This window comes from Candoia aspera, chromosome 8 (genome assembly GCF_035149785.1).
Source record: "Candoia aspera isolate rCanAsp1 chromosome 8, rCanAsp1.hap2, whole genome shotgun sequence".
NCBI classification, from domain to species: domain Eukaryota; kingdom Metazoa; phylum Chordata; class Lepidosauria; order Squamata; family Boidae; genus Candoia; species Candoia aspera.
Window position 1 is genome coordinate 12,368,914 of NC_086160.1, and position 26,998 is coordinate 12,395,911.

General features: G+C 37.4%; 2 protein-coding genes across 3 annotated transcripts in view; one reads left to right on the forward strand and one right to left on the reverse strand.

Annotated features, from left to right (window-relative positions):
- The window catches only part of KLF3 (KLF transcription factor 3), a 174,395-nt gene that overhangs the window by 30,086 nt on the left and 117,311 nt on the right, over positions 1–26,998 (forward strand). Inside the window, exons 3-6 of one of the 2 annotated variants that reach the window (XR_010068443.1) lie at positions 1,700–2,186; positions 2,869–3,013; positions 5,468–5,628; positions 9,271–10,039. Coding sequence is in view for 1 of the 2 variants with exons in the window: in XM_063310772.1 (XP_063166842.1) it covers positions 1,700–2,186; positions 2,869–3,013; positions 5,468–5,628; positions 9,271–9,452 (975 nt within the window). In the remaining variant the exon portion in view is untranslated. Of the gene's footprint in view, positions 1–1,699; positions 2,187–2,868; positions 3,014–5,467; positions 5,629–9,270; positions 14,172–26,998 lie in introns of those variants that run through there. The other variant, XM_063310772.1, reaches the window with a different exon arrangement.
- On the reverse strand, positions 21,002–26,387 carry LOC134501962 (toll-like receptor 6). The gene is made up of 2 exons (XM_063310007.1): positions 23,958–26,387; positions 21,002–21,537 (listed from the first exon to the last, which is right to left on the reverse strand). The coding sequence occupies exons 1-2, from the start codon at positions 26,312–26,314 to the stop codon at positions 21,498–21,500; spliced, it is 2,397 nt and encodes a 798-aa protein (XP_063166077.1). The 5' UTR covers positions 26,315–26,387; the 3' UTR covers positions 21,002–21,497.

The window sequence follows — 26,998 nt, forward strand, 5'->3', positions numbered from 1 at the left end:
CTCTGTTTTCAAGGAAAAGAGAAGCCTCAAAGTAAAAAAGGGAGTTTTAATATACTGTATAAAAGGTATTTAATTAGAAATAATCTTATGCTTCATAAGAAGTCAGTATAAGTTTTTTAAGAAGGCATTCCTCAGTTCTATATAAATTGCAACAGCAATGTTTGATTGATTATGTACCATCAAGACGTTGTCGACTATTAACAACCACATAGATCAATTTTTCTCCATGATACAACATCATAGCCACTCTAATTATGAAAGGCCTGTAGTTAATGAAGTACAGTATATCTTCTGAACATGTAACTGGTCTTCTATTATAGGAAATCCATCCATGAATGGAGCAATGTCACTGACTTCCATCCTAAATTTGTGCGTGAATACCCTTTGTTATAGTAGCATCCCAATTCCATATATATACTATATATTATAGTGTATTTACATTATCCTGTTTGCCTAGTAGGATGAATTGTGCTCATTATGTACAACCCATCCCCACCCACCCAAAAAAAATCCCAAATGCAACCTGTTGTCTTTCTTGGGTGATAAACAGAGCTGGCTCCCAAGTAGTTGGAATGTGTTTAGGATGGTGTGTTTGTTTTTACTCCTACTCCAAATGCCACATGCTCTGTTCATTTCTAAACCACATAAGAATTAATGCCTCAAACAGTTTTAATTTGTCATAGCTAAGATAATATTCGTTCATTCTGTGTGTTATACGACATCCTGAATTAGCTTACCAAATACACACTATTCCTTTTGCTTCTGCAATGTCTTATGGTACTAAGTTAAAAAGTTGCTATGTTTTTAAATAAGATTGTTATACCAGGATAGTAAGTATTACTAATTATTTCAGACAATGCCTGCATCAAGTGTCCTCTTTAAACACCTACCAATGGGCAGAACAAAGAGCAGAGAACTTCTTGTTCTCTTAGATAAAGATTTACTATGGGTCCTGCTGCAGCAATTTCATACAGTGATTTATTTGGTGTACAAAACCATGCTTAATTACTAAAACCAGCACAGGCAAATACTTGGGGTAGCAATAAATGAGGCTACTGTCTGAGAGCAACATTCCAAGTTCCTTGGCAATGTTGCAGAGAATTCTAGTATGTATTGTTGGGTTGTGTAGCCTTTTGGCATGGCTGACTTGCTTGGGGTGATAAATCATTAATCTTTTCAAAACTGATAGTCATAATCGCTTAGAACCTTAATAAATATCCTAATTTCCTTGCCTCACAATTCTTTCATTTCTGAAAGATGCAAGGTTACAAAATAGGTTAGAGATGGCAAAATACGTGTTATGAGCATTTATAACAAATAAATTGGATTTACATAAAAAACTTACTGTAGATGTCAAAAAGTGTAGTCTGTTTCCACTCTCAGTTAAATGTTAGTTCAGCAGAGATGTTGATTTGAAATATAATATTTGTATTAAGGAACACTGAGAAGTGGAAAATGTCTATGGATTTGACAAAGAATAGTTTACTAGAGTGAAGTATGTGTTATATCTGTTTCTACTTAATGTCTTTCAAAAAGTGTTTCTGTATATTTCAATGAACCTTCATTTTAAGTCTCATAGAACTCAAGTTAAAGCATTACAAAAACAAATGGCAAGTAATTCTTACTTTCCAAGACATATTTTTCCTCTGTTGTGTCACTGGTTTCCATTCATTCATTTCTTCCCTCCTTTCTTCGGCAGTCATTCAACTCTAGTTATATGGACCACATGAAGTCTAACAAGTATAGTGTCATCTATTCAACACCAAATATGATGTCCAATAAATTCTACCAGATTCCAGATGGACTGTGTAATGGAGTTCAAGTTGAGCCTGTTGACCTTACGGTGAATAAACGAAGCTCACCACCTTCAGCAGGAAGTTCTCCTTCACCTTTAAAATTCCAGACTATACCCAGGAGAGCTTCCCCTGGATTAAATCTTCCTTCACCCAGCCCTCCCATGAAGAAGCTAACTCCACCAGGAATACAGCCTTTCACTATGCCTTTCACTATGCCTCCAGTAATGGCAGCTCTGTCACGCCATGGACTAAGAAGCCCTGGAATTCTTCCTGTTATACAGCCACTTGTAGTTCAGCCTGTCCCTTTTATGTATGCCCCTCAACTCCAACAGCCTATTATGGTGTCCACTGTTCTTTCAGAAGAGTTGGAAAATCCAAGCAGTGTGCCAGGTAAATACTTGTGTTTGTGTTTGGTTTGTTCTTCTATGGACTTTCTTATTTTTTATGAAGTCAACATAAATTTTAAAAGAATCCATTAATCATCTACTTTAAATTACCCTAAATTGGTTGGTGTAAATGGGAGGCAGGTTTTATGAAGAGAGAGAGTGGACAGTGGAGAGATCTATAGGGCTAAAGAAAATGGTTCTTCCTAAGCAACCTTTAGCTAGTTTTCTTCTTGGTTTTATGTATCCCATTGTAGTTGCCATTGTGATAAATGAAAGGACAGAAAGAAATTTGTGGGCTGACCTAAGTTTCTGGAGGAATGACATTTCTAAAAAATACATATAATGCACTTCGATATGTTTGCTGAACTTACTAATTTGTGATTGATAGAGTTCCATTAAGCATTGGGTGTTCCTATGGAAAGCAATGTACTGGAAGCAAGGAGAACAAGTTCTTCTTCCACTGGAAGCCCAGAGATTAGTTACTGCTAGTGACCAGGACAAAGGGCTGGGTTAAAAGGTTTATTATAAGGTGGTGTTGTCATTCAGTTAAGTAGATTCATTCAGATGGAAGAATCTGGTTATATTTGTAGTCCATATTTTTAGCAAAGATATAGCAAGAACGTGGTGACAGAAGACTCAAATCCAAGCTCTCTCTTTTCTCTCTTGACTATTTTTCCTACTTATAGTATCGGTTATTGAATCTTATGAAAAGCCATCACTAAAGAAGACTATTAAGGTAGAACCAGGCATGGAATCACCAAGAAATGACTACTATCCTGAACAAATGTCTCCTCCTTTTATGACCTCATTGTCACCCCCAATGCTACAAGAGTAAGTAGTTAATTAGGATTCTAGAATCTCACCAAAGGAAATGTGAACTCTCATTACAAGCTAGGTTACTTGCCTTTGAGTCAAGTTCATCCCCTGTTGACTTCATGTACACTTTCTTTTGAAATATTTTTTTTCAACTTCCCAGTATAGCCAAGAATTCTAGGATCTCCTTGTGGTTTCCTATCTAAGTACCAACCAATTCTGATTGTGCTTGGTTTTTTCAAGATCAGCCAAGGTTGGCTAAGTGCATTAGAAAGAGGGTGGTTTCAAGGAGATGACTTCTACTGTTCAGCATTAAAAGGCATTGTGCAGCTATTCCATGTTTATGTATTGAACAGATTTTCTCTAGTAAGAAGAAAAAATGGAGAAATGTTTGACAGTAACTAACACTCCATTCAGTTTTCTGAATATCAAGCAGAGCAACTGCATAATAAGACAGTCGCTTCGATCCAGTCCTTGTCAAAGCCATCAGAATATGTTCCTGTAAAAAGGCTTTCTGAGGACTTTATTTATTAATAAGGAAGTTACAAATTGGACAGTAGAAGAGGAGGCACTTATATTGTGTTTTGCTCCATATAGACTATTTCTGTTTATCCTTTAACTGCCCCAAGCAAAAAGCACACCAGTAAGGTAGTGCAGGGTAATTTTGAGTAGAATGCATGCATTTAATAGTACTCACTATTTAAAATCACATGTATGTACAAAAGGAATGGGGTTTTAATTGTGATGCTGCACCTGCCAGTTTACAGATGTTGACCCCTTTGCAGACACCCATGAACAAAGAGACATTCTGTTCCAACCCCCAACTCTTGAAAGTGCATGAAAGATCATCATAAGATCTATACAGTTATTTATTTATTATTCCAATTTTGCTACCGCCCATCTCCCCCAAAAGAGAGACTCTGGGCGGTTTACAACAAAATTAATACTATAATAATAAACGATTAAAATCCTATAAAAATAAAGCAATTTATGGATATAAAATACAATATAAATAAATATAAAATCCAAGAGGCTTTTATGCATGCAACCCTAAGTTTTATAAAAACTACAAAACTTCTGAAAATACAATTGGTGATAATCGCTATCAAGTCTTGCTTCTTATTCTCCATGCTGTACTTTTAGGAAATCAGTTATTTAGGGCAGCAAGTTGCTTAAATCAACTTATAGCACCAAAAGATAGAAGAGCTTGAACGTTAACCCTGATTTAATATGTTACCCATGGCCTTATTGGAAGGAAAATTGAAGAAAAGTCCACGTATACTTTGATTTGTCCATGTGATATGCATGTTACTGATTCATCAGTTCTTTTTGATGATAATAGTAATAATAACAATTTATTAAATGTTTATGCCACCTGACTCCTATTGAGGCAGTTTACAAATTGTTAAAAACATTTAATAACAAGGAGCAATACAAAAAACAGAAAAACAAAACCAAGGTACAGAGATGGTGCAGAAAACAAACCTGGATGGGAACAAGGAAAAGAAAATCCTTACCAAAGGCCTGTGTGAAGAGCCATGCCTTCAGGGCCCTTTGAAAATACCAGTAGGGTGGGGGCCATTCAGATCTCGGGGAATGTCATTCCAGATCCGATTTGTTCAACTGAGGTTATTTTTTACCATTGGTCAGAATAAAATATATTCTGTTCTGTTCTAATTTTAGTTTTCATTGATTCTCAGTGTCTTGTTTTTCATAGCAGGATCCAGTTCCAAATGCATAACTAGAACTGTGTTCTGTGGGAACTTTAAACATACTACATTGTGCATCTCACCTGAACTATAGTATTCAGAATGAATGCTAAAAAACTTTATTTACGGAAACCAAAGGAACAGTTTTAGAAATCCAAGGAGTATGATGTGTAAACATGAGTTTAGTTCTGCTTTTAGGAATGGTCCTGAGCAGTGAAGGAGTTTGCACCCCTTTGCCCTCTCCAAACCAGAAATTCCTAATTGGGCTTTAAAGGAGTAGATGAACAGTAAAGTCTGTTGAGTTTAACTTTGTGGTGCGAAAGAAGTTGATAGCATTCCTAACATGAAAAGAGAGCTTAAAAAAAGTCTTTTCTAAGATATTTAGAAAAATATGTAAACACAAGCAATGGAAGTTCAATGGAAGCACTGAGGTCTCTGAATTAAGACTAAGTGTGCTTGTCTGGGAAACCAGATTGTGGCTTGAAAAGTTCAGTCAAATCCTAGGATGCTGAGAAAAAAAAAATGGGGGTGGGGGTGTTCATTCCACAGAATAAATGAAACCAAATCTCTAGCAGGAAAGTTAGCCAAAATATTACCACAGAAGTCCATGACATTTGCTAAGCTTGCTTGAAATTTTTCCACATGTATGTAATGTTAACTTATGCTGCCAGAAGACAAAAGGGTATTGAATAAATGAACTCTGTGGTAAAAAAGGTTTAGTTTAGAAGGTTGTAGTTTTAACGTATGATTCAATTTGCTACAGGAATCACCCTTCGGTTATAGTCCAGCCTGGAAAAAGGCCCTTACCTGTAGAATCTCCAGACACACAAAGGAAGCGGAGGATACACCGGTGTGATTACGAAGGCTGCAACAAGGTTTACACTAAAAGCTCCCACTTAAAAGCCCATAGAAGAACACACACGGGTATGAAGCAAATGTAATTTTTTTCTTTTAGAAACCTTAATGAGGCTGTGAAAAAAGAGCCCCTCCATACATTTGTCTGGAGGTCTGCAGCAAAGAGGAGTAAGTTGAGACTTAGGTGCTATTTGAGCATGCAAGCTATCATAGTGCCATAATGTAGAATACTTTGCAATGTATGGCACAGTTACACTGTTCATCCAGGCTGGGCATAGCATTTGAGGGGCACCTGGTGAAGCATGTTGGAGCTCCTCCAAACATCAAAGCATCTGTGTCCTCCAGGAGATTCATTGTGGCTGTTCTGAGGAACATCCTGGGAGCGCATGCACAGAGGACACCACCTGCAGCTGCTGGTGAAACAAAGTGCATGCTGAAATGACCTAGGAAAGCTTTTGAAATAACCAGGTCTTCCAGAGGACAAAGCTCCCTGAATATTTTGGGGAAGAATACTTTGTTTGTGCCAGTCTGTTTGAGGAAGAGTCCCTTCAGATGCTTTCCACCCTTTCCTATACAGGTAGTCCTCACTTAACAATCACAATTGGGACCAGAATTTCAGTTGCTAAGTGAAGCGGTCATCCAGCCCGATTCTATGACCTTTTTTGCAGTGGTCGCTAAGCAAATCACATGGTTGTTAAGCAAATCATGTGGTTCCCCATTGATTTTGTTTGTCAGAAGCCAGCCGGGAAGGCCGAAAATGGCAATCACGTGACACGGGACAGTGCTATGGTCATAAATGCGAACTGGTTGCCAAGTGCCCAAACTGTGACCACGGGGACATTGCGACGATCGTAAGTGTGAGAACTGGTCGTAAGTCATTTTTTTCAACACCATTGTAAGTCTGAACCATCACTAAACGAATGGTTGTTAAATGAGGACTCCCTGTACTCAGGTTATTGTAGTGTATTTTGGACTTAAGCCCAGTGAAGCTGCAAAGATGATCCTAAGATGATCCTAGAACAACTCCCTTAAGTCTCTCATGTTCTCAGGTTCTGTGGAACACAGTTTGAAAAACCATGACCTAAGGCACTCCCCCGTTTTAAAAAATAAATCATTTCAGAGAAAAAATAGTGTTTTTTTAATCCCTTTTTCATTTTGCTTGTTTGTTTAGTTTTCTAGGATTGTTAAGCCTACCCAAAGCTTAAGGTACTACTTTCTTTTTTTTTTGGAAATGGTTAGAAATTTGTATTATCGCTCTGTAGCAGTCTGCCACCAAATTTGGATAGTTCTGATGTTAATAGGATACAAAACAAACACAAATCCCACACATGTTGATGTACCTTGTAGCTGTAATGTGGTTGAATTTAGCCTTTCACTGAATAACAGCGCAGTTCCAGAAATTAATTGTAGTCTTCAGTCTGAGGCTTAGAATTTTTGCTTAGCTTCAGCATTCGAAAGCTCAGCATTGCCTATACATTTATTTTCAGTGTAATCCTATACATGCTTCTTTGGAAGTAAGTTTTTCTGTGTTCGGTACTTTACTCTCTTATAAGTCAGCCAGTACAAGATTCAAGGGGTTGTTACTTAACTTCCTTCTTGGCATATTTTGCTTCTCTGCCTGGGAGCTGTTTTATTTTGCTGGCCTACTAACTGTGACTCAGTGGAATATTCACTAACACGCCCTTCTATATTGGCAGTAAATTCCTTCCAAAAACACTGAATTGTATATAAAGGTCTTAAAGGTTTAATTTGTATTTAAAAATTTCTGAAGTTCTTTTTAAAGAAAAAAAAGATTTCTTGGGAAGGGAACTATGGACATTTTTCTTCTTTTTTCTATCATTCCAGCTTGTCCCACTTAATAATAGCATCACTGAAAGCAACTTAACATGCTGCCGTGACATTTCTCACACTTAGACAGTTTTGGAACTGGGATTTGGGCATAAGTTTAAATAATAATCAGCTATAATCACTGGCCCAAGCAGTCATTAGCATCACTGGAGATTCTTTTTTTTTTTAATTAAGTAGGGATAGCAAACCTTTAATCTCATTGTAAAAGTAATAATATAAATTTATTAAATAAATAAATAAATAAATAAATAATGAACATATTAGCACAAAATATTCAAGGCCTTACATAAAAATAGACTACCCTGTAATTAATTTGTGTGTAAATGTCATGCAAAATTCTACTAGAGATACAGCTCAATTACAATTTCAATTAAATACATATTACACAGTAGCAAGTTCATATTTGAACTTTGATGGCTTGTTAGTTTTGTTAATCAATAATGATAAACAATCACATGGAAATTTCATATGTCAAGAAATTATCGGAATTCAGATCAGCCAAGGAAGGTTTAGATATTATTACAATGGATTAGTACTAATTAAAGAAACATAATGAAAATGGAACAGTATAAACAGAAGCATGATGAAGGTGTTACGTATACCATATCTGATGTTTTTCGAACAGCAGTATTCATTCATATATAAAGAATTCAAAAAGTGTCAGTGGATATGAATTGAGGGAGCATTGAATTTAAGGATTGATCAGTGCAACCTTTCTCAACTTTTGACCCTGGAGGAACCCTTGAAATATTTTTCAGGCCTCGGGGAACCCCTGCACATTCAGCCTCAAATATAGACCACAAGTTACAAAATTCTTATATTTGTTTCATGTGTAGGCCAGTATATATGCATTAACAGTGTTCTTAAACTAAAGAATAGAACTTACCTCTTGAATGTGAAGTTGCTAGAATTTGAAATAATTCTTTAAATAAATTGTGATCTCTCAGGTACCCCTAGTGACCTCTTGTGGAACCCTAAGGTTCCACAAAACCTTGGTTGATAAACCCTGGATTAGTGTAATGCCATTCCTTTCCACATTAAAAAGTTGATACCTACTGTATCAAACTAGTATTTAAAATGCGCATAGAGTCAGTTCGGACTGGGGCAAGCAATAAATATTGTAAATAGATAAGTGTTTGAATAAGGTGAAGACAATTCTGATCTTTGTCCCCTTCTCCTATTCTTGATAATATACTTTTTAAACAGAAGAATACATTTGCTCAAGAAAAAGAATGGGATGATAGAGGCCTTTATAAAACTGGAGACCTGATCGCTGACAGCAACCAGATTAGTGTACTACAGAATATATTTATAAACAGATTGGTCAGAAATTCCAACTTGGTTTCAAATGAGGCCTTTTAATCATTTCTTCATAAATGTAGTGGAACTTCTACACAAAGCATATGCACATTATTCTTCGTAAGATTCACTAAGTGTGGGTAGAAATCAAGTTAATCTCTTCATTATTATATAAAACTCTTATAATAAGCACTAGTAATTCTCTTGAAATCTGTGGGACTGATCTGGGAGCTGAATTTGAGGAATCTCATTGGAACTCTTTGTGGTACAGTGGGTTTTTCAATCTGTTACAGCAAGTCATCAAGCACTGACTGAAAATAATCCCTAGCTGGCAAGAGAGCAAATGTAAGATCAAACTTCTGGCGTGTTTTAAATATAGAACATATTTTACTAACATTTCCACACAGAATCAAATCATCTGTTGGAAAGTTACGCATTTGAAGTGAAATTACTGACAATGAGGGAATATTGCTTTTCTTTTAGGTTCTTTCTGTATCATTAAAAAAAATGTTGCATGTGTTTCTAAAAAAGTATTGTCCTTTTCTTTCTTTTTTTAATTCATAGGTGAAAAGCCTTACAAATGCACTTGGGAAGGTTGCACATGGAAGTTTGCTCGATCTGATGAACTAACACGGCACTTCCGGAAACATACTGGAGTCAAACCGTTCCAGTGTCCAGACTGTGATCGCAGTTTCTCTCGTTCTGACCATCTTGCCCTCCATAGGAAACGCCACATGCTAGTTTGAATCTCTTATTTCCGTTCTCTTCCTGTTTCCTTCCTTTTTATTTTGACCTAAACATTTTAATTTAGATTCAGCTGGACTGGATCTCTGGATTTTATAGCCTTTCTTATGGTCAGTAAAAGATGTTTGCTTGACCCTCCTTTACTCTTGCCATGGGTCAGACCTAAAGAATGTGAACATTTTTTTTTCCTGGGGATGCTAAGCAAATCCTATTTGCCAGCAAGTAGATTAAATTTCCTTCAGACTAAGATATCTTATAATCAAGCTGATTAGTTTTGCCATTTAATCAGCCAGTATATATTGATGATACAGTTACTGGTTTGGAAATCCAGTTTGCTAATCCTTGCCAGAGACCTTGTGTGCCTGTAAAGGATGCACGTCTCCTTTTTATGCTCAGCAATGCAATGAATGGATCTTTTTGAATATGGTTGGTCATAGAAGCATGTTCCAGAAGACATGTTTTGGATGTAGAAAATAAAATCCTCAGCCTGAGAATGAGTGAAAAAAAAAATCTCCACTAAAGAGTGGCATTTATCAGCAGAAAGTGTGTCAATGCAGATGTTGTACATCCTGATCAATATTGCCTTTTTGTGTGGGGGGTTGTGTAAGATGTTAATTTGTTTTGCCTGGATAGTGTGTCTTAATAGGTTCATTGAACAAACACTTTCATTGATGTAGTTACCTATTTTCGTTGTGCAACTGTATGAATGGAACACACATGGTACTCCTGTGGTGTGGCATTCATTGACAATTCAGTAAATCTACCTCACTGAGGAAGTGTGGTAGGCATAGACTTTTTTCCACTCCTCTGCATTTCCTGTTCTCTAGAACACCTCTACCTGCCTTAGCTGAGAAAAGCTATCATTTCAGCAAAATTAATTAACCTGTTCGTTGTTAGAAATGAATTCCATCAGAGATCCTTCCATATTCACAAGATAACTTGAGAAAGAGACTTGCTTAACTGAAGCACTTCTGGAGAGCACAGAATCTGTCCCAGATTATCATAAATGAAAAAGGTACACTTTTATCCCTGTCACCCTCAATCATTTTTGTTAGCCTTATATGAAAACTTCAGCAGAACAGCTCTCACAAAGTATTTTTGTAACAGACGCTGCATTCTCAGTATCAATAATTTTTTAAAAATGGAAAGATTGGATTGTTTAAGCCTATAAATATTCCACATCTTCAGAGATGCTATTTTATATTCAGCAGAACATTTTAAGGAAATAAGGCTCACCATATCCACCAGCATTCTCTCCGTTGCAGCCTATTGTTAAAGTCATGGGAATTATGTCTCTCCTATATAGAAAAAGGAAAGGTTAAAAATGGAAGCCAACAGCAGCAATAGGAATGAGCAGGAGAGGAGGGATCGCAGAATGTGCTGGGATATATTTTATAAACTAAAATCAGATACATTTCGAGTAAATAATCACTCAGGGGCAACTTGACTTACTCAAAAATGCTTGTTGTATTGTTCCATAAATTGTATTTAGCTTCAATTGTTCTGGTATAAACTTTTCTAGCCCTTTCATAGTCCTGTTCCCTCTCTTACTTTTTAAAGTTGTTTTACCTAAACTCTCATTAAACCAGTGTCATATAGAACATTTTGACTGGACCATGTCCATTGTTTCTGGTACAGAGGTTCTCACACCTTAGTTAAGTCTTGTTCCATTCCTATATATATAGTTTAAATTCCAAATTAGCTTGCCTATCCTCCTCCTCCCCACCCAATCTCTCTAATATTTCTGAAATGAAATTCTCACAAGAAATGGATTACTCCAGAAGAATTCCGTTTCAGTGGTGTGAACCTAAGAGTAGAATGGGCAGCTGAGATCTTGACAGAAAATTCAGTGGAACAAGGGTTGTTTCTGGCAATCTTAGGATGAAATTAGTTTTTACAGTGCTTCCTATCACCAAGCCAAGAATTTGAAAATTGTGCAAGGCATCTATATATGTGCTTCTAATTGTCCCTGCCCTAGAACAAAGGAACCATTGTCCAGTTCAGTGGAGTTATGGTTTTTTGAGACCTAAATGTCATGATTACCCAGTACAGACTCTGTCATGTCACCAATGTCAGTAATGCATCTTACTAGCATTTTCAAAGTATCGGAGAAATATCAGATTAAAAAAGCATAATTTTGTGTGTTCAAAACAGCATAACATGGTTATTCTGAATTCAAAATTCATGGAAAGTTGCATACAGAAATATATAGGAGGCCTTTTCATGATTTTAAAATAATTTGGAAGAAGGAAGAAAAAACATGAATAATAGTGACATTGAAACAAACTCACTTTAGATTAGATATAGCTTGTTCCTAATGCAGTGTCAACCTTAAGGCAGCAGTGATCTACATATTTATTTGGAATAATTTCTTTGAAGTTCATTGGATGAGGCACATGTTGCTTTTCTAATACCAGCTTATGCCAGGAGTAATTGTACTGCAAGCTATCATTATACTGTAAATTAAGACTACTATATCCACCCTGTAAAAATCCAGATGATCACTAACTGAAATAAAAAGATATAGGAAATGCTAACTCTGTACTCTTGTTTAGTGGTTATCTAGAAATGGTAGCCCTAAATAGAACAAAAATCTCTTACATTTTCTTCTGTGTTGCTGAACAAAACAGTTCATTAGGCTGATACATTTAACGTTATCTGGTACCAATGTGAGGGGAAAAGGCTCTGAAGAAACTTAATGAGTTCTAAGTGTCAGGAATGAGGGACTAGAAAATCAAAGTGGAGTTAGTCAGAACTATAAATTGATTCTTTGAATCCCTCTAAAATTAATCAAGGTGTTTAAATAAACATTAGAATGTGGTGACTGCAGTACATTGAGAGCATATATTGAGAACTGAAATGAGCATAATTTACCAAGTTGTGTCCTAGTGCCTTTGCATAAAATAGATGCCACCATTTTTGAGCTCCTTGGATAGGTTCATCACCAACATCTTTAAAGAAACATTCATGTGCAGTGCTGCAACACTTTATTTTTCCAAAACTTATTTTCTACAGAGCATTTTACTTTTTTTTCTCACAATCCACCTGAGTTAAATGGGTTGATCATATCGTATGTTTACCATAAAATGTAAGGAGAAACGTCTGGCCCCCCAATTCTAAATTGCTAATAAAACTTCACAATGTCTTCATCTACTTCTGTATTTTAGGTGTGTTTTTTTAAATTCTGAGCAAAGGAGGAAAGGGTACAATTAACATGTCATGCAAATTAATGCTATGCCAATTTTAATCCTGTGTAACTAGCTAATTAATTTGAGGTCAATGCTGTTAAAGATACTTTGTACTGATGTGTCCATGTATGTGCCCGAGTGTAAAAGAAACAGAGATCTACACCTTTGCAATTAGATTAGTCAAGAAGTTTGGCTGGACTGCTACAAACTAAGGATACAAACTACTATCTTAAAACCTCATATACTGGAATCTGTAAACCCAAATCCATAGCTTAATTGTATAGGAAAAGGTCCCATCTTTCACTAGATTCCTTAAAAAATGCAATTAGCAGTGGTTCCCACAGAAGATAACAAAAGCTTGTAGCAATGCAGAAAGGGATGCTACTACTGATTTAATACCATGGTTCTCAAGATCTTGACTGATATTAAAAAAGCCAATCAGGTTTGGACCTAGTCAGAGCTTGGATGGTAGACCAAGAGAGCTGTAGGCTAGAATGGACAGCCGAAGAAAACATTCTGGAAAAAAGCTGTGGCAAACCACTTGTGTATTTATGCCAAGAAAACCAGGGATATATATCCATGCTCACACCAGGAGTCGAACTCCAGAGTTTGATGCAAGGCAAGGAGGCGTAGTTATGAAATGGGAGGCTCAAACTACTTTGACGAGAAGGAGGAGAGAGGTAGCTGGCTTTAGGAAAGCGTGTTGCCGGTCCAGAGATTACAAAAGCAATCCGGAAACAGTTCTGTTTCTCAGCACCCACGTGCACTAGTAGTATTGCACTGTATAGGATACGTCTCCTAGGACGCCTTTTTTAATCACGTCATATGAAGCATTGTGAAAAAATGGTTCCTTCCCCAGTTGGGCCGTTCAGTGGGAGGCTGAGATTTCCAAAATTTGGTTTCAGTTACGCCTGTAGTTCTGTTAAACACACAAAGAGAACGCTTTCATGATAGAACCGTATTGGTATTTTTGACTTCCAGCTTAGTAAAGTATATCTTTTCAAACAGAACTGCAGAAAGTATTTTACACATCTTATTTTTAAAGGGCTATAATAATTCCCGTTATGTTTTACAAATATTAGCACTTTCTTGCTATTTATGTATTTTAAATGTTACACAGACAAAATAATCCTCCTACTTAGCATCTTTTCAAACTTTGCCTGCAAATGTAGCAGGAATATTACATTTACTCTACTTCTTGTATAAAACTATGCAGAATTTTTAAAAATAAAATGTAATATATTTTATAAGCTAATAAGAATTGGGTAATTAAAGGTTTTAGCATGCATTCCTATCATTTGCAGATATTGAAAATTTTGGTAATCTTTCTCACTAAAGATGTGAATGTTTTCAAGTTCCTTTCCTGTTTCTACTTTTGGTAATCCAATGGGAATTCAGTAATGACATTTTGTCATGTCAAACTGTGAATATAAATTTGTACTGTACAGTCCTCATATGTTATATATATTATACAAAAATGTATTATACTTGTTAATAAAACAAGATACACAGTAAATGTCAATATGTAAATAACCCTCCCTGCAAAGTTGTATTTTTTTAAAAGGAAAGGCAGTAATTCACAAAATAGGTTGACTTTAGCACAAAAAGTGGTATTTACATCCATTAAACTTGAGGGAGCTTAATGAAGGTTAAATTAAGATTAGCATTCCATTGATTTAAATGGATCTGTTGTACATATGATTCTCAAATACACTTAGGATTCAGACTAAGTAATTCTTAAAATTGTTGCTTTTACTATTGTATTAGAAACATGATTTCAGTGCCCATATGACAATGGGTCATCTTCTTCCACGTGTTCCTTTTGTTCCATTATGTTACCAATGAAAGAGGGCTTATGCAGATGCATCACTTGAAGCAGGAATTCATGGACATTGTTGATTGCAAAGGTCATCTATCCAAAGAATTCACTCTACAATTTCATCCTAACTCTCCCCATCACAACTAATCATATGTAAAGACTATGGTTATATAAAGTTAAAAATGGGTCATGATAATTCTCTTGTTTAATTATTAAATTAATAAACATAGAGGTATGGATTCCAACAAGTCATTCTCCAAAATGTCCACCAAAGTGACCAAGTAGTTTTGCTGTTTGATCCCACCCTACAACAAATAAGCCATCACTACCCCTAAAGCCAAGTGAAACTGAGCAGGCGCTATGGGTGTTAATAAAATAAGGAAGCTAGCAATTAGACCCTAATTACTAGAGCAAGGGTTCCTTGACAGATTTAATGGAAGGGGAAACTGCCATTCAGGTTCCTCCTCCAATGCTAAAATGCTTGGAGTTGCATTCCATGAAGACCTATCCTATTCTTCAAGTGTAGGTGCACATTCCTTCTGCCCACCTGGTCAAGAGTTCCTCAACTAGACTTCCCAAAGAACTGTTCTGTGACCTGGTCCTGCTCTGTCCACAAAATCACTTTTGTGCAGCACAAGACAGACTTAGTGGAACAAACATCCATTGGCACAGGGTATTGCTACTTCTTCCCGTGGCACAACTAATTGGGGCGATTAATTGGGTAAACCAGGAAATGCCAGAAGTGCCCATCATTCAGTAGCCCTATGAAGAATCTTCCAAAGCAGCTTGAAGGTGTTGTTTTGTGATGTGGTAAATGTAGTTGAGACAGATGGAGCTAGCTGAGCAGGCACAGCCCCATCACTGCTGAGTAAGTGCCATGGGGCACACATATTCCTGCTTGTGTTCGCGTGGGGGAGAGTGAAGCAACTTGTACCCTCACCACACACAACTTTTCCCTCTTCCTATAATTATTCTCAGCTATTTACTTCATCGTTCTTCTGCACTTGAACATACTGTAAATAACTAGTTTGCTTTTACTCCACTCCTTAATTGAACTTAGCAATGAGAAAAATGAATATTAAAATTTTTCTCGATGTGAATTGATGATTGTTAATCACTTGAAAATGCTGTCACTCCAATTTTATATTTTCTGTCAACTGAAGATCTGAAAAAGTTGTTTTGTGCATTCTGGATCCATATAACAGACTGTGGGGGATCCCTGAGTTTTATTTCAACAGCTTTCCAACATGGACATGACTGGATTCTCTAAAAGGAATATGTGACAAGATTTGCTTTGATGAGGCATTCTGTAGCTCCTCATTGTCTTTGTACAGCTTCCTTGGGCACTTGTGAAAGCCAGAAGAGGCCTCAGCAGATGGCTGGAAACATTGGAACAAGTTCTCCATTTGGACCATGTCTGCACAGAAGCCTTTTCCAAGGATTGTTAAGCGCTGGAGAAGGCTGTGGAAAAGTAAAAGGAGCAGGAACAGATTGCGGAGGATATAAGTCAATGTTTTCTTTTTCTTTTTAAAAGAAGTATATGAGATAACTCATATCTTGAATAAATGCTTTGTGTGTGCTATACTAAAGACAGTAAAATAACCAAGTCCTTGTTCAAATGAAAAATCTCTGCCATTTCCTCTGCTCAACAAAACTTTATAAATTAGCAAAAATATATTCAGGGAGCACTTAAAGAATATATTTAAGCAATGCCTTTAACATGACCATGATCTAAAATTGTAAAAGGATCTACATCCCATCTTTTAACTTGAGGTATCAAGGAATGAGATATTATATATAATCAAAACTTTTCTGCATAAAGAAAATAAATTATATTCCTGTTAGGAAGGATTAATAGAAGGCCAAAGTTTCTCTTAATTAAATTCAGACAAGTAAGCTTGCAAAATATAAATCTGGTATATAATTTGGGTAGGAGGGGTACTGTCTAAACAGATCCAATTTTTCAAATCAAATCAAATCCTTTATTACAAGTCAGCAATCCAGAGCAATAAGACCTGCTGAATAAAACCTACAGAATACAACCTACAAAATAGAACGTACAAAATAAAGGCACACAAGTTGAAAAATGTATAATCACACTTGCACTATTTCGCTATTAACTGTGTGAGTTTAACAAACTGTGAAAACAAACTTTGCCACAGCGAGAGTTACCTTGGTATCCTTATCTGCCAGGAAACATTGAACATAACATTCTTCAGTCCATCCCAGAAATGCGGTTAGAAGGTGTTAGTAGCTCTTTACATATGTCTCAATAGAAGTTGCAATACAACAGAATATGAGTTCATGTTTCAGTGTTACCATATTTACAAATTTGGATTCAAATCACCTTCACCTATCATATGGTCCACTAATTTATATACAAATGTTGAAAACATCTACAAAAAAACCCCAGTTTCTGTTGCCAACTTTTAAGTTAGTTAACACTTGTCTGTGCTTAAGCTGAATACTCCCACCCTTTTACATTCTATGTGCAATTAAGACATTTAGCAACCTAGATACAAGGAAACAAAATACCAACTTTACGGGGGAAAAACCCTTTTTCTTCAACAATGCCATCAAATATATTTAAGCATCGATATGATTATCACATCATTTCTGAATGCCATTTGATCGTTTCAAACAAAGCTGGCTGGAAATTTGATAAAAGATTAAAGATTTTTCTTTCAAATTATATTTCTCAGGTGTGACATTTGCTCTGTTGTTGATCTTCCTGACTGTATTATGAGGAAAATGTATTTCCCCATTCAGTTCCTTCAGTGGATCAGGCCTTCTGTAAGATTTCATTCCTCAAGGCAAAACTAAGGAAATGGCTGAAGCTTATCAGTTGGACAAAAAAGGAGAAACTGGAACACTATGAACTCCCTCAATATCTAGCTGATAATTTTCAAAGTCAGTATTTCCTGTGCTTCTATAGAGCACTGGCTGGAATTCTTGGCTTCTTGGCTTGGCAAGAATGAGACTCTTTTATTCTGAAGAATTTTGTCTTCAGTAACAAATGATATATTTATAAGACTTCCCCTGATCTTCCAACTGAGAAACTGTTGAGCCACCTCCATTCTAGTATTAACAGTGCCTATTAGCTTTAAGTAGTGTTGTGATTATTAGCTTTTATATTGTCTCATCTCCCAGAAAAATAGCAATCACTTCTTTCTTAGTAACTGCTGAAACTGTTGCTTTAGAGGCGAAAGATGGAACAAAATTTAGGGGCACAACCCAGATGAATAACATGCAAACCCTCCCCAACAATCAAACTACCAGCTGGTTCTAGTTTTGATAGTAATAATTAGAGTAGTAAATAAAGAAGTATTACCCTATGCAAATAATGAAGCTTTGAAGGCTCTTATTTTGTTCCAGGGTAACATTAAACCTATGTCCACCAGGAGCCCAGCTATACACTTCTATCAGCTGAGTTCCTTTTGAATGCACCCATGCAAACAGTTGGACAAGGCCAGAAAAGATACTGTAATTGGTAACCCATTGATCCAGCCCTACTCCACGTTAAGAAGTGCAGTTGTTGGATGTTCTTCCTGATGACTGGTGAGATGCAGTGGGATGAGAAACAGGGCAATCCACCAATCCCTTTCCTTAGCTTGTTCTTCAGGAAATCTGTAAGGACAGCAGCTTTCATTGGCCTATTATCAAGGCAAAATAGGGCTTGGGAATGAAGGCAATGCAAAGTATGCCAGCAAAGCTTCCTGCTGCCTTGAGGACAAGAAGAAAACGCAGCAGGGAAGAAAAGCAGTAAGTAGCGATGACATAGTTTACATACTGTGTTGACCCTACATATTTGGTGTGTTTGCAAACCTTGTAAATCTCCACTCAGAATCTTAAGTTCACAGAGCTCCACAGAGATCAGGTGTAGATTTGTACAGTAACTCTAAACTATTGTATTGTCCTTTGTATTTTTTGGATACTTACACAAGGAGGTACAATAGCTGGTCTTCGGATAAGGAATCTGGCATTTTAGTTTCACCAGGGTGGACCTACTCTTACTTATTTCTTCTTGTGCCCAAGATCATTTTTTTTCCCACAACTTAACTACTGTAAATCAAATTTGTTTCTTCTTATTCCTTTCACCAATTATTTCACTACTGTATTTTAATTTAATTTTATATTGTATTGCGTTGTGTTTTTACCTTTTACTCATATTTATATTTATTGTATTATTTATAGTTGTACTGAATTTTAAATTGTATTTCTATTGTAAACTGCTCAGAGTCCCTCCTTCAAGGGGAGATGGGTGGTGATAAAATTTGATAAATAAATTTTAAAATTGGCATCATTAACTTCCCCTTTTGTAAGAATATCTAACACCACTAGATGTCACCAACTTCCCATGAAAAATACATATACTGTGCCTGTAATAGAAAAGTATACCAGTCACTTTTTGCTGTGTAAAAAGGTAAAGGTTTCCCTTGACATTAAGTCCAGTCGTGTCTGACTCTAGGGGGCGGTGCTCGTCTCCGTTTCAAAGCCGAAGAGCCGGCGTTTGTCTGTAGACACTTCCTCCATGGTCATGTGGCTGGCATGACTAAACAGAACGCAGTTACCTGCCCGCCGAAGCAGTGCCTATTAATCTACTCGCATTTGCATGTTTTCAAACTGCTAGGCTGGCAGGAGCTGGGACTAGCAACGGGAGCTCACCCCGGCAAGCAGATTCGAACCGCTGACCTTCCGATCAGCAAGCTCAGCAGTCACTTTTTGCTGTGTGCTATCCATTAATGTTCCAGTTCATTTAAGTTGCATAGCAGAATGTTTGCTATGTTTGTATGTATCTATGTATGCTGTATATGCTGTCACTCCAGTTCATGGCTCCAGAAGGTTTCCAATAAAATGGAAATAACAATAATAATCAAAATAGCTCATAAAGTCTTAACACATTGGTTAGAATTACCCTAAGCAAAGCCTAACTGTGTTGGTATTGTAGGATGTCCTGAAGGGAAATTGGGGATGATAGAAGTTGATTCTGCTGTCCCCCCACCCCACCCCCATTTTTTTTCTTTCATCCTCTCTTGGACAGAAGGGAATTCTATAGATTTTTCTTTGAGCAAATTTCTGTGAGCATCTTTCAGAAGGATGTCTCCACAAGAAAAGTGGGGGAATCCCATCTTTGAGATGGGGTTACACTTTGAATCACTTTGGCCAAAACCTTGCATTTTGGCTGAGTGTCCACATAGACCAGCAAGGACTTTAAGATGGGTCAAAACAGGCAAAAGAGCAGTTGCAACACCGCAATCAAGGGCTTGCACCCTTTTACAATCCAAGCAACAGAGATTATTTTTCAGCATTTATCATATTGCCATGATATCAAAGGATGCTTGGAAATGTCTTTTGACTACCATCATACTATGATAGTCATTCTTCTTAGAATAATCCCCATTAAATTAAACAGGATTTACTTTTGAGATTTACTTTTGAGATGTTTATATGTTTTTGCAAGAAGACAGATATAATGCAGTTGATGTAGACACAACTTCATGATTTTTTTTATTTCTAGAACATATACATAATTTTTCTACAAATCCAAGGTGACTGTAGCAAAAATCCAATGCAATAGAAAAATTGTGTAAGTGAAAGGTCCCCTGTGCAAGCACTGAGTCATGTCTGACCCTTTGGGGGAATGCTGTTTTCATGACGTTTTCTTGGGAGACTATAGAACGGGGTAGTTTGCCATTGCCTTCCCCAGTCATCACCTTCCCCAGCAAGCTGGGTTCTCATTTTACCAACCTCAGAAGGATGGAAGGCTGAGTCGACCTGAGCTAGCTACCCGAGAATCCAGCTTCCGCTGGGATCAAACTCAGGTTGTAGGGAGAGTTTCAGTTGCAATACTGCTGCCTACCACTCTGCACCACACGAGGCTGTATATAAAATATAGAAAATATATAGAAAAATTAGGAAGTACAAAAGTCAACTAAGTTATATCTAATGAAAGATAAAGCTATTAAACAATCAGGTATTTTTTTACAGCATTGTTTTCTTCACAAAACCCAAATGCAAGCAGTTGAAATCAAAATTAAGTGTCCATAATTTATTGAAACAGAAATGCTGCACATGGGTGTGACTCAGGCTAGTGATCTAGTCTATATTTACCTTACTAATTAGCATTATAGAAAAGCCCTGATTGATCAAAGTCCTGATTGTCAGGGGAGGTCAATATTTATTTGGCTGCTTGTTTGTTTATTTATATATTTATTTAACAAACTTAAGGAGCTTCTAGAACAGAATGAAAACACAGTACATTAAAAAAGACAGTTTAAAACAATAAGCAATGTTGAGGCCCTGATAAAACTCACATGCGCCCCATACCAGCTCCCTCAACATCCTGGTCCCAGTGCCTGGGGGAGAAGCCAGGTCTTCATCACTTTCCCAAAACCAAGAGAGTCGGGGCCATCTGCATCTCCGGGGGGGAGGCTGTTCCATAAGGCAGACACTAAGACAGAGAAGTTATAGGCCAAACCGAGCAACCTTGTTTCACAGACGGGGCCTGGAGTACAGCCACCCTGCCAGATCAGTAGGATGGGCAGAAACCATTGGGAATAGGCAGTCCTGTAAGTAACCTGGTCACATGCCATGGAGGCCTTTGAAGGTGATGACCAGCGCCTTGAATTGTACCTGGAAGGCTATCAGGAGCCAGTGCAGCTCAGCCAGTGGTGGTGTTCCATGGATGTGCTTTGGTGCACCCATTACCACCCATGCCACTGCATTCGGGACCAGCTGCAGCTTCTGAATGTCCCATGTAGAGTGCATTGCAATAATCGAATTATGAAGTGACTGAGGTATGAGTGACCATGAGCAGTGCTTCCCAGTCTGGGAAAGGGGGCAAGTGGCACACAAGATGCATTTGTGCAAAGGCCCTCCTAGCCATGGCTCCAACCTGCCCTTCAAGCAGTAACCATAAGTCCAGGAGGACCCCCAGATCGTGCACCAGCTTGGACAGCGAGAGTGCCGCCCCATTCACAGTCAAAGATGGCAAATCACAAATTAGGGGGGGACATAAAAACCACAGCCATTAGGTCTTGTCAGACAGAAAGCAGATTCTTCCCCATCCATGCAGATCCTGTAAGAAAAAAGTTAGTAGATTACTCTCTCAATAGAATGAGTGGAAAGTGGACGTAACGAGTAAGAACGTGAGAGCTGCATTGAACCAACTGAAAAGAAATCCATTACAAAATGTCGGAAGAGTGCAGAGGCTATGCACAAGGGAAAAAATGCATGAAAGAGAATGCTGCAAAAACTGAGGATGAGGGGAATATACTGTTTGTACGTATAGCAAAAACAAAGTTGCAAAGAATATAGTGAGAGAGAGTAAGGGACGCTTGCGGGTAAAGCAGTAATAGAAATTTTAACGAATGAATGGAATTAGAAATAAAGCTGATAAAATTATTTGGGATGAAATTGAAGTGAGGGAATGCTGGAAGACTTATTTTAGAGACTTGAATAGGAACGATAATGACATGTCAAAGAGTGTAACGGAAATCTTCTTCCTAGCGTTTTCCCGCTATCGCAGGGCCTGCTTTTGGGATCCTGAAACGCCACGTTGCCCGATCGTCCGCATTCTCAGGGCGCAGACCCTCAATTTGCATGTCCTGATTGATGGTGTCTTGCCACCTCTGTTTTGGTCACCCACGTGGCCGCCGGCCATCGATTTTAAGATGGTAAACTATTTTGGCGACAGTGGAAGGTTCCGCTCTAAGGACATGTCCATACCGACGAAGCCGGCTCTCTCTCACCTTCTTTGTGATTAATGACACGCCCAGTTATTGTCAGATGGCATCATCAAGCGTGTAATGGAAATGAATGCTCTAAATGTGAGTTTCTATGAAAAATAAGACTGATGAAGATGAGAATGCTGGGGGCAAGACAACAAGTTACTCTGTAGAATTGGACATATTTTAAAAACACGTATTTGGTTTGCCTATGGATCGATATGACTGAATGAATAATACGAAGGCTGCTTCTGTGCCTGACAATTAGAAGAATGCTGTTACTGTCCTGATTACCAGGAAACACACTGAGACAATGACTTGGTCTCTAATATTTATTAGTAGTACTTAACAAGAATCCTAACAAACTGAGGAAGCATGGGAAAAACCCAGCCATATAAACCCCAAAGGTTAAGGCGGTCCCGATCTGTGTCTCTTTGAATGGCTGAACAGTTCCTCAGTGCTACGCATGCGCTTGACAGTCTGGGTGGGAGCCCCCTGCTCGCCATCCTTACTCATGACAGTTACTGTTCTTTGTTTAAAGAAAAAACTAACAAGAGTGAATGCAAAGTACCCTCATTACAGGGTAATGAGTTTTTGAGGTGTGCATGAGAAGGTGTTTGACAGAATTTAGATTGAACTGGTGACCACAAGCAACATTTGGAAAGTAGAGGGTGGCCTTATGCCACGCATGGGGTGTGCAGACCAGACCAATTTGCTCTACAACTGGTCATTGAGAAATGTATGAATGTAAAAAAGAAAGCATATTTCACATTCGTTGATTTAGAACAGTGTTTCTCAACCTTGGTGACTTTAAGATATGTAGACTTCAGCTCCCAGAACTTCCCAGCCAGCCATGAAGTCCACACATCTTAAAGTCACCAAGGTTGAGAAACACTGATTTAGAAAGTGTGTCTGGTTAAGTGAATAGGCTTAAGGTATGGAATAGTCTGTGCAACTATGGAGTTGTTGCTGAATTTGATAAGAGCAGTATATGATGGAAATAAAGAATGCATAAGTGGAATGTTTAGTGAATGGTTTGACACTGAGGAAAGAATAAGGCAGGGATGTGTGATGTGCCTTGGGTTGTTTAATGTATTTATGGAGAAATATATAAGGAATGTTTGTAGTGTGGTTAGAAGTGGGGATGTGAATGTATCTGTACTTTTGTATACAAATGATGCCTTGTTTCTGGCTAAGAACCCAAGTGATTTCTTCCAAATGTTAGATTCTATGCAACTCAAATAGACATGTGAAAATTAATGTATCAAATACCAAAATAGTTGTGTTTGATAGGAAAAATGGACAACATGATTGCAAAGGAAAAAAACCTAGATGAATTTGTATACCTGGAATCAATGCAAGTAGGTACAGAATTTTTAAGATGTGCAAATGCTGCAATATATTGGAATATTTGTTTCCTAGTTTATGTGTGCATGTTTATCTTGGTTTGTCTTTTTCATACAGATGTCTGTTCCATGATATCTTCCTAACAGTGAAGTAACACACAAAAGTAATCCCTGGGGACTTCAAATATATACATCAGGATGCAGACAACGTTTGTTTTCTTTATACAGTAATTTTCATAACTGGTATGAATAAATAAAGTTGAGTTAGACCTCCCTCTTCTCTGTAAATCACTTTCCAAAATAACTGGGTTTTTGTTTAACTTATTTCAATTAAGGTATGCAGCCATACTACCAAAAATTATTTATCTGATAATTTAAAAGAAAAACATCAATGAACATCAATTTGTTTCTTAGTATTCTTACCTAGAGCTCTTTCATTTCTTCAATGTATGGAAGTTTAATCTGAAGAGCTGCCCTAAGATTAGTCCAGAAAAATGCATGCTTCCTCTTCTCTTTTGGCCACTCCAAGTAGGTCCTCTTGTCCATGAGAGCTTTGAGTTTGTAGTACCTGGCAGGAATGGTATATGCCGGTATTGGTTCCAACAAAATGAGAATTAGACCATCAGCATTTTCAGTGAACAACTTGTGATGAGCAAAGTACAGCTCATAATGGCACCATTCACTCTGCACAAAATTGGGAGATAACACAAAGATGGACTTGTAACTTTTCTCAATACAATCAATGATATTCTCAACAATACTCTTGCCTGCAATGAAGTTCCTCTCATGTTGGCAGAGCCTTAGGGACCCTTCTTCCTTCTCCAAATTGGGAATCAGCTCATTTTTGACCCAGTCAGAATCATGCTCACTATAGGAGATAAATGCATGGTACTGGGTGTTCTCAAGGATCTCTTCTGATTTAGTCTTCCATATCCGGTGTTTTACTTGACTCCAACGCCAAATCATCTTGAAATACCAGGGAATATCAAAGTGGATGCAGAGGAAGGTGACAGTGGCCAGTATGACAAGAGCGACAACCAGAACTACTGCAATAATAAGGGTCACATTGCAATCAAGTTCAGAAATATGGAAGTCTTTTAAAAGAGTTCCCCTTAAGTCATATGGATATTCACACATATAAAAATCAGGCCAACCAACTAGTTCCACAGATCGTTTCGGAAGATTAAGGAACTCCCTTAATTCACAGTTGCACCTGAAGGGATTATGTCTTCCTTTTAATTTTTGAATACTCTGACAGGTCTGGGAGAATTCAGAAAATTGATCGAGAACAAAATTATATTCTATGTTAAGTACTTGAAGGTTTCTAAAATGGCTACATCCAGGGAATGCATTCAGTTTGTTGGAAGCCAAATTTAACTCCTCTAAGGCAATCAGGTCAATTATCTCTTTAGGCACGGTTGAAATCTGATTACTTTGTAGGTCCAAAATTTGGATATTGTTCGGTAAACATCTAAAAACAGACTCTGTTAACTTGTTGGATGACAAATTCAGTTTAATTATATTTCCATCCCAATCACACTTGTTTCCACTCTCTTTGTATTGCAAACGATTCTGACTTACATCCATATAATTCAGAGACTTCATGCTTCTTGTCATTAAACTCACTTCGGAAAGGTCTTCAAGACGATTCTTTTGTAAAATGAGTGTTTCTAGCATAGCTAAGTGATGGCAGTCTTTGAAAGTTGTGTCCGTCAATGTGTTATTTTGAAAACATAAATACTTAAATCTGCTGGGTCTTACAGGACAATACATATATAATATACCAGAATCAGAAATAGTCAAGGCTTCAGTGTTCAAGTTTGAAAAAGTTGAGTACACAATGCTCTGGTTAAACTCTACTGTATTCAGTTGTGCACGTTTGATGGCAAAACTCTTTAATGAGAGATCCGCATCAAAATATTTATCTTGGAATTCAGTAATGGTTGGATATAATATGGTTAAGTTATTAATGCTGGATCTCCCCACTGCTTCGAAAACATTAAGGAGATTTTCCCAAGTGAATTTGATATCAACTACTGTTAGATTCTGCAATGTACTTTTTTTGTTTAGCTTTGACAAAAACATTTCTAAGTCTTCAACTTGCTCCAGTGAGATCCTTGAAAATTCTAAGCTTTCTGTACCACTGAACTGCAGATCCAAGAAAATGTGAAGGTTTGTATTTTTAGGGGCCACAATCCGAACAGTCTTCGCACTGAATACTAAAAGGCTTCCGGGGCTATATTCAGAAAGGTATTCTAAGTCCAAAAACAGAGTGTCCAGTTCTAAATCCAGAAGAGCACTGACACTGGAAATACTTCTAATACTGAGGGCAAAATAGTTCAGCTTTAATGTTTTGCCAGATTTGGGGAACAGGGGCACGGTGATAAAGTCATTGTAAGAGAGATCTAGATGCTTGAGGCTTTTAACAGGAAGACCAGAAATCTTCTGCAACTTGTTGTGAGATACATCAAGATGCTCTAAGGCTTCATTGTACTGAAAAACACTGAAATCAAGTTCTCTGATAGAATTGTAAGACAAAGTTAGCACTTGTAAGTTGGAGAGAGAACGAAAATCAGAGGTTTTTAGTTCAGATATACTATTATCCGACAAATCCAAAACTCTTGTTTGCTCTGATAAATGTTTAGGAACAGTAGGCAGGGAACCCTTTGAATAGTTTGCTATAAATTCATGTTCCGTGGATGTGTGGGTGACATTCCATAAGGTTGTCATAAGTACACAAATAGAGAGGAAATTGTTGGCATCTGACACTTTTCTTCCAGCCATCGGACAGTAGGATTTGGCCCTTCTCAACTGGACACAGTTCTGCAAAAATAATAATAATAATTCACAGTATACTATTATGTCAGCCCTTAATATTTCATGGTTCAATATTCTTTATTCTTTGAATGACAATAAATGAAACTTTAACAGAAGAACAGGAATGTCTGTTTAATACTATATTATCAAGACAGTTTATATGAGTCATACAGTACGTGTCTTGGTTTTCTCAGATACTGAAAACAGGATTTGTTGAAAGGGTCCCTAAAGTAATGGGATAGCTTTCTGTGATTTTGTAAAAAGATGAAACTGGAGTGCATTGGGGAAGACTTCAGCAGCATATATATTTCTTTGTGTTCCAAGCTTTTGTTCCTAGTTTCTTTTCTTACTCAGGGTCATACAAGATATTATGGTATATAACCATAAGGCATCTACACAAAGGGCAAAGGGGGTAGCAAACACAATGTCAGGAAAAGATATTAGGCATGTAGTTTTCTTCTTTCACCAACTGCACAATCCAAATAGACCTGTTTTAACCAATTCAGTCATAGATCCCTAAGGCCATATACCTGGTTGGAAGGAAAGGAGGGCATGACTTTTTCATCAGTATATCAGCCCTGCCCTCTTCTGCATTGGGCCACCCAGTTCTGCCCTGTTCCAGAAGAAAAGAGGGATTAAATGTTAAATTAA